At 38.5% G+C, this 8,585-nt stretch overlaps 1 protein-coding gene across 1 annotated transcript; it reads left to right on the top strand.

Annotated features, from left to right (window-relative positions):
- Window positions 1–3,696: 3,696 nt before the first annotated feature.
- On the top strand, window positions 3,697–4,038 carry LOC141936331 (feather keratin 4-like). Its single transcript, XM_074853206.1, has one exon. The coding sequence runs from the start codon at window positions 3,697–3,699 to the stop codon at window positions 4,036–4,038; it is 342 nt and encodes a 113-aa protein (XP_074709307.1).
- The last annotated feature ends 4,547 nt before the right edge of the window (window positions 4,039–8,585 follow it).

Raw genomic sequence — 8,585 nt, 5'->3', positions numbered from 1 at the left:
CTTTACTGTCCTGGCTGCAGCCCTACAGAATTCCAACAAAAAGCTCATGTCAAGGAATGAAGAATGCTAACATAAAATAAATACAGGACACTTGAAGGCATTAAAACTTTTAGAAACCATCACACGTAAATTGTTTTTGCTAAAAGTAAGGACCTGAGATTTAAAACAGATTTGCAACAGCCACTGAAGCTACTAAAACAATAGATTTTGGGGAAAAATTGAAGAGATTCTGATGTTGGGAAGGTTTGAGGCATTCAAATAATTCCAGTTATATAAACTCTGTTGCAGCTGGTTAAATTGTCTCCAATAGTTAAATTGTTCCCAGTAGTTAAATTGCTTATGGTTTGTGTACCAGTCTAGTCCCATTCTGGCATCAGATGAAAAGCCTTTCTCAAAGCTTCTTTCATCTCAAAGACCTGTGGATCATTTGAATGCCTTGTACTATTACACTCAAGCCTCTGAAGTCAACATAAAGATGACACAAATTTCAATTCATGTAAGTAATTTGTCAGCTCTTTGGCAATTTGGTAGTTCACCAGCCTGTCATGGGAGCACTTTGTTGTTACACAAAGGGTTTTAATTGAGTGTGTGGAATGTGAAACTGCATTACTGATCCATAAGTGAGAGCTGTTATGTCCTGGTTCACCAGCCTTAACAGTCCCAAAAAGCAAGATCCAAAGGCTCTCAACCTTTTGGATGAACTCTAGGTACTAATTAGGCTAAACTGGCAAAATATCAATGAAAATATTTCCAGGCTGTTAATGAGTATGTTTCTAAAATATTATACACCCTCCAAGAAAAACTGTTTATATCCCTAGAGGGAAGAATGAAGAAAAGTTAGCATTCCTTGGCTATCTCATTTTACAGATGAAAGGGAAATGGATTATCCAGGTAAGTGATAGCTTTCACCTACTATAAGGAAATGATTTTTTAACATATATAAAAAGACTACAGGTTGTATGTTGGATAGTAGATTTTGAACAAAGGGAGAAAAAGACGCTTTCTTTTTGTAGAAAGGACTTTCCTTTTGTAGAAAAGGAGAGGAGAATTTTCTTGTGGAGAATCATTAAAATATGTAGACTTATAGGATTTTACAGAAGATGAAGGTTTGCTTTATTTTTTTAAATGAATTATGAAAAATTTTAATAAAATAATTAAAGTTTCTGAAGGTGTTTATTCTGAATTAGTTTCTGAAGTCCTTTGAGTGATCTTGACTTACACACTTTGAAATTAGGTTATTAGCCAGGTGATGTGAGTGCTGAGATCTTGTCACGTACCTTGAACATTAGGTAGCATGAAACTTTGCATATTTGAGCCATTAGCGAGAAGCTGTTCTGAACTTTGAAGTCCTTTGTTCTTTTGAAGACCAAGACCAACCTACGTATAAAGGCACTTTTCATTTAGAGTTAATCCTTCATATCTCTTGCTGAGGGATGGTGGTGCTAAGAGGAGAGACCTGATCTCTGCTTTTATCATACTTTCCATTTATGCAAGTATTTCCAGCAGGTTGGAGTACAGCCAGGACAGGCCACTGCAGGCTCCAGAGGTGAAACAAATAATGTAATGAGAAATGTAATGGAGAACTGCTGGGTATAACTTCTACTGACACTGTAGTTTGGCTTAGGCAGAACACTGCCTCTGAGAACTAATACTTGCAAACGTACACATTCATACTTAATTTGATGTGAAAATTGCTGGACATCCTGGTGACTCACTGGAGTTTCAAGTAGGAATAATTGTGATTCCTCAGATGAGAGACTGCATGGAAATCATATCTAGAACTAGAGGCATTTAATAAATGTCACGAAGTAACAAGATCAAGTAATTAAACTCTTTCATTAAAAGTGTGATTGCTTGACTTTGGCATGGAAATTGAAATTTATGATTGGGTAGATACATGTGTATCTATTAGCTGTATTCATACAAACTGGGAAACTGCAGGTTAGCCCAAGCAGGTCTAGAATGTGTTTTATTGTCTCTGGTCAGCAGTTCTCACCAGTCTTAATTTTCTTTAACCTTTCCAATACTCATGGAAATTCGGTGCTCTTCTCAGCTGTATGTTTGTGTGGGGCTGAAACAGTGCAGAAGTGCAAAATTTGGGAATACCTATTATACATCTTGTCTTGTGGTAAAGCTGAGTCCTTGAAATGGAAATGCTTGTGAATTGAGACCAGACCCCCACCTCAGAGCTAAATGATGTTTCACCTAAAGGAGTGAAGTCTTGAATAAGGACTATGCATCACATACAATCCCCTTAAGCAGTGTTTTGATGACTAAAATGAAACAAAATGTACATTGGCCTTAGGAGGCAACATAATTACTGCTGTAATTCAAACGAGTCACCACAGTCTTCCAAGCAATTAAGTGGGTGAACATTGGTGAAGATGAAAGCTTTGTCTGTACTGGAATGTGAATGTAATAAGAGGAGGGGAAAAAATAGAGCAATAATAAAAGAGATTTTGAAAGGAAAAAAAAAAATGTTTGATCAGTTTGGTGGATTTTGCATGCAAAAGTACTGATCATTAAATAATTTCATGCATAATATATGTCTCTGGTCTGCAGGCAGTCTGGAACATGGTATAAAAGCCTATACAAGACAAGACTCTTCCATCCACTTCTCTTGCCTTATTCGCCCAGGTGAACAGGTAAGTCTGAATCTACCCAGTGTCTTTTTAAATGCTAAAATGTTACTTTGATGATTGCTTTTTTTTTTTTTTTTTTTTTGGTTATTTTTAGTTCTTTATAAATATTGCTAGCTTTTTTCCTTTTGGGAAGGAAAATTAGAAAAGCTTGCTTCTATCAAAAAGAAAGGCTTTATTTACTTATGAAGCAGGGTGTAATGAGACAGGACTTAGAGGATACTGGCAATATTGTCTCTCAAAACAAGCAGCTGCATGCTCCTTTTTAGAGACCAATGCTAAGGGTGTAGCTAGTCAATGAACCTGGTTAGAAATACCAGGTCTTCTTAAGTCTCATCTTAAGAAACTGGGACTACCAAAAAAAAAAAAAAAAAATTTGCTGAGCTCCAGGACCTATCCCCAAGTCCTGTTTTCCATAGACAGCAGGGATCCCAGCAGACTCAAATACATTTAATTCAAATCAAGGCAGAAACCTCTGATGTGGAAAAGAATCCCTCTTTACACTCCAATTTTGCCTGTTCTGCTCATACAACATTTGGGAGCAAAGGATGCTTCTCAAACACTTTTCTGTAGTTCTACAAACGCTGCTGGCTGGGCTATTAGTGGCTAAGTTCTAGCACTAAGGCACTAAACCCAGTTCTGCATCAATGTTCAGCTCAGAGCCACTTGCCACGCATGATGAGAGCTCCAGCTGTTCTCCATCAGCTGGTACAGTCACAATTGCACCTTCTCCAGAGAGACAGTGAAAAGGGAAGCTACCAAAGGATGGGAAATGCCTTTGCTGGTAAGGGTTAGGGCAAATGTTACCATGACTGGCACCACAGTTCAGAGGCCAGCCACAGAGCAGAGACATCCTCCAGCAGCCTTATAAAACTAAGAGAAGCCTCTATGCTATTTTCAGACTGACTACTGTGGATTCTGATCTAATAGCGAATACCTCTCTGACTATCTTCTCCAGGCATTTTCACATATGTTCTTCTCTTACCTGACTTTTATGAACTTAAAACAACTTTTATATTTCTTCCCTGTATTTCAGACTTCCCTCTGTCCTACAGACATGTCTTCCTACGACCTGTGTCCTCCCACCCCCTGTGCCCCAACCCCACTTGCCAACAGCTGCAACGAGCCCTGTGTCAGGCAGTGCCAGGAATCGACGTACGTGATCCAGCCCCCTCCCGTGGTGGTGACCCTGCCTGGACCCATCCTCAGCTCCTTCCCCCAGAACACTGCTGTGGGATCCTCCACCTCTGCAGCCGTGGGCAGCACCCTGAGCTCCGAGGGAGTGCCCATTTCCTCTGGCAACTCCTCAGGATTTGGGAGCTTTGGCCTGGGCAGTGGGTACAGCCGGCCCTACCGTCGCTACAACACCTACCGCAGTGGCTTTAGTGAGCCGTGCTAAAGCGTGAGGAACAAGCAGGAAGAAATGACCAGGAATGCTGAAGCACGACCCGATGCAGGACTGAGCTCATGGCCATGGTTTTCAGAAGTGATGTTGGAGACCCACAACTCCACCTGAAATTAATGGAGCTGTGGGAGCTTGGCATCTCCTAAAATCAGACCTTTGCTTGTCTTATTCTTTGAATACTTCGTACTTCTGATGAAACATATTTTTTTCTGTTGCTGTAGATGGGGCTTTATTGTCTCGGTTCACAGCAGCACTGAGAAAAGAAACCCAGGATGAAAAGACATATTAGCTTTTGTCTTACTGAATCCTAGATATATACTTTGTACTTTTTTATTCTACTTTTTGCTCTCATTAAAGTTATGCTGCATCACAATCCAAGTCTCCTCATGCTTGTTTGAAAATCTTTTAGCTTCTCATTTTTTGTAACATTTCTTACTGTTCCTCTGTTTTACGAATCGAAAGCTACTTTTTCATGTTGACTAGAAATAAGGATTTGGCTGGTGACCTCTACACCAAGAAAACTTTTTACAGCCAGGAAGCTTTGGGAACATTGTATATACAAGGTATATACTTTGTAACAAAGTAGAGGCCTGTGTGAGATAAATTTGATACACTGTAGCAAAACAGGTACTATACAGAGTAGACACTTTGTCTACAAGTACTATAGATTTGCTACATTCCCTTCCCCAACTCTTTCATCACCGTGGGAAGACCATGCACTTAAACTGCGTATTACCGAATTCCTCTTGCTCATCAGAAAGCATTTTTGATGGCTGTGGCCTGAGCAAAGTGGTTTGAGGTGAATGCTCTAAGAGGAGAGCTGCTCCCCCTCAAAATGATATTGAATATTTTTTGTAATTAATGCCAACCTAGGGCTACTCAAATGTAGATTTGTAACTCATGTTGTAAGAGCTCCTGGTGCCTCTGTGTGCATCTTCGTGGGCTCGTGCTGAACTAGTTGGGTTTGACAGAGGTACTTGTGTACACTCACTGGTTGCAGGCATTTGTGGAGTTAAATGACACGCTGAATTTTCACCCCATGTGAAACTGTGTAATTTCAAAGTTTATTCTGAGTATGAAAACCCTTCTCTGCTTACCTGGGATGGAAAGGCTTTAAATGAATGTGTGTCAGTCCTGGGTCTCCAGCTCCAAACGTGTAGGCTGTAATCTTTTCCTTCCTCAATGACTAATCGAAGTAAATATAAATCAGGGACCTGGCATGTAAATGCATCAAAATGCAGGTGAGTGATATCTCATGTAACCCCTGTCAGAAAGAAAAATTGCCTTGTGAAAAGGGTTTATACCAACGATTATAGGCAATGCATTGCTCTGAGGTGATGGATTACAAGCACACCTTCATCAGTCTGGGTGACACCAAGACACTGTTCTGCAAGGAAGGTGGATCTGACACAATAGGGCCATGGGCAGAGAAATACTAATTGCACTCTTGCAATTTGAAATATAATTAAAATCTGCATTTGAATAAATATTCAAACACATCTGAAAAATAACTAAAGCCCACCCATTTTGGGTGTGGTGTTTTGCAGATGTTACTGGTGAGTAAACAATTTCTTCCCTCCAGCATATATTAGTTTTTGTTGTTTTTTTCCTTCTACTGTTCCCCATTGAATTCCAGCAGAATGACCACACTACACCTGGCTCTTTGCAGAAATACTCCACAGATCTGTATGCAGTAGTTAGCTACATTTATTTTTTAACAAAAAGGGAAATTGTAACATAAATTGTTTAAGCTTAAGATGCAAAACCAAACCTCAAACTTTTATCATTTTAAAGTTCTTCATAACAGTATTTGAATAACATTAGCAATGAAAACAGCTATGTTAAGGTGTGAATTTTGAGAACTACATATCTACCTATATTTGAACACCTTTGCCTTCAGGGAAACTATTTGAGCAGCAGAAGCTGAAGTTGTGAAGTTCAAGTCACAAGCTCTGCCTAACACCAACAGGCAGCTTCCTGGGCCAAACAATAAATTACAGCAAATAATCAGTAGTGGGTTGCAACAGGAACAGAATGCCATTCAGAGGCATCCAGTTTGACTGAACTAAACAACCTTAAGCTACAAATACATCTTCTGTTCTAAGCAATAAGCCAGAAGCTGCTAATACCATGAGGGTATTAGCAGAGTTCACTCTTAGTGGCCTGGAAACAGGTGCTCTAGATTAGTGTGTGAACTTCAGATGGCTGTGTAGGATACACAGGCTGTTGCTAATGCTGTCAGTAAGCATCTGTGTTAATATAATTAGCTAAGAATGAGGGCTGAGATAAAAACAAGATCTATCAGAACTGTTGTGAGTGGTGAGAGAAGGGGGTGGTACAGGAGGGCTCTGAGTTGTAAGATCTTTTACAGATTTGTTCAACTGCTCAAAGCCTCTGAGGCATCTATTTCTTTATAATAAGTTGATTAATTACAATTCAAAGTCTATTGCAGATGGCACTCTTCTTGCCATGGAAGCTTCCATTTTCTGTGTGTCTGTTTTTCCATGCACAGACTTTGGGGTCACTTTTATGTCTGGAGCCATTATATGGGGATTACTGTGAGTAAGCTTCCAGTTCCACTTTTATTAAGAATATTTTTTCAGATGTTTAGTCACTTACAGGTGTCTCAGAAGGGTGTTCTCTCCTTATGCAAGAAGTTTTAATTATAATCTGAATATATAGGTCTGTCCTTGATTATACAAATAAATAAAAAAAAAAAAGCTGTGAACTTCTGATTCACTCATTCATCTAGAAGATCAGGCAATTAAGTTGTTATGACTATACAATAAAGTGGCTGAAGTTAGAACAATAATTATTGCAACTATTTTCAAGGAAGGCTATAGATATCTCTGAAAATGTTGCTAGATCCTTTTTTTTAAAAACTCATAGTGTGATTTTTTTAAAAATTATTTTGTGTTTACCAAACAGAGCTTGGATGAAGGAAGAATAATAATAAAAAAAATGATTACAATAATCTATGGATACTGTTATGCAAATTAATTCATCAAATAGTTGCTAGACACCAGCTTCTATAGAGGAAATTATTTTTGAAAAAGCCTGTTAATCCCTTAGAATATGGAGAAGTACTGAGGAATGGACAGGGTTGGTGAAGTTAAAAAAAGCAAGGGAAATTTATTTGAGAATCTCATTGAAATATAAGATGGCTTAAACCAAACCTTGAGCTATTTTTTAATTAAAAATAAAATAGCTGTAATTCCTGCAGCCAGGAACAATGACACAAATTTTAGAACCCAATGACTGACCCACACTCCTAAATCTTAATAATATATTATTGCAGAAGAGATATGGGAATTCAAATATGGGTCATGTATTTTAAATTTGTACATAATATGATACTTTGCATGCCTAGCACTTTAATAATAACTTCTGATAAACTTTGAAGTTCTCAGGAACCTATGACCAAGTCAAACAAGTTTCTGTTCCCAGGGGATCTTCACAAAGACAATCCTAATTTAGAGTTGATTTACATGTCTCAGTAGTTGAAGTGCTAGGAGAGCAAAATCCTGAGTACTAATCTCTGTGTCTAGGATTGCTTATGTATTTAACCCCTTTATTATCTATCCTGTAAGGCCCCCCCTATAGAAGCAGCTCAACTTCATTGTGCAATCCAAAGACTGCTGCAAAGTGACAGAAAAACTGACTGCAAGTGAAGAAATTATTGAAACTTTATATACTTTTGACACTTCTCCAACTGGCTACCATTGGTCTATAACACATCTGTACCAGACACTGCAGGGACATCTGGAGAAATGAATGCTGCAATAGGAAAGGGAGAATTATTGTACGATACTTCTTCTGCCCCCACAGCTGAATTTTGTAAAGCTTTATCTTTTGCAGAACTCTTCCTTGAGAACAAATATCGTCAAGCAATGCAACATATTTATGCATGTGGAAGTTAACATAAATTGTTGATGTTTTGAGGTATGAGATAAGAATAAAAGTGGATTTGTGCATTCTTTAGATAAAGGCCTCTGAAGAGATCAGGCCCAGAATTAGAGACAGCCAGGAAAGATCTTGTATTAATAAGATTTGTCCTTCATCCTCTTCCACAGGAGTGCTATCATTTGCTATTATGTCATTAGATTGGACTTCTAATACTCTTTTTTGTTTCTTCTTCCATGTCAAAGAAGCAATATCTTAAGTGTTCTTCTAGTTATAACTCAGCCTTTGTACCCAGCCATAACACTTTTCAGTTCCTCATGACTCTCACAGGGTTCTTCAGTGTCTTTCCCTTTTAACAGTATTTGTGCTTCTTCTCTCATTTTGGGGCTGGAGTTGGGTGAAAATTGTGTGTGTATTCCCGACCATTTTCTAAAAAATCAGTCTCTTTTTTTCCTAAAAGCAGCTTGAATCCCCAAACTACAAGTGCTTATGGATTGAATTCCAAAAGCGAAATTCCTCATGATTTCCAACACTATTTACCTTGCAGAGAAGGGTACAAGGGACTGCATTATGTAAATTATGCTTAATCTCCTTTAATGGCACCAGGCAGATCCAAAAGGGTTTTGAAGGCAGAATAA

This window comes from Strix uralensis, chromosome 32, assembly GCF_047716275.1.
Source record: "Strix uralensis isolate ZFMK-TIS-50842 chromosome 32, bStrUra1, whole genome shotgun sequence".
NCBI lineage: Eukaryota > Metazoa > Chordata > Aves > Strigiformes > Strigidae > Strix > Strix uralensis.
The sequence above is the reverse complement of the archived record's forward strand: the minus strand, read 5'-3'. Positions and strand labels throughout refer to the sequence as shown.

Excerpts from the sequence above, each read along its gene's own strand:
- LOC141936331 (XM_074853206.1), top strand. The coding sequence starts at position 3,697 with ATGTCTTCCTACGACCTGTGTCCTCCCACCCCCTGTGCCCCAACCCCA.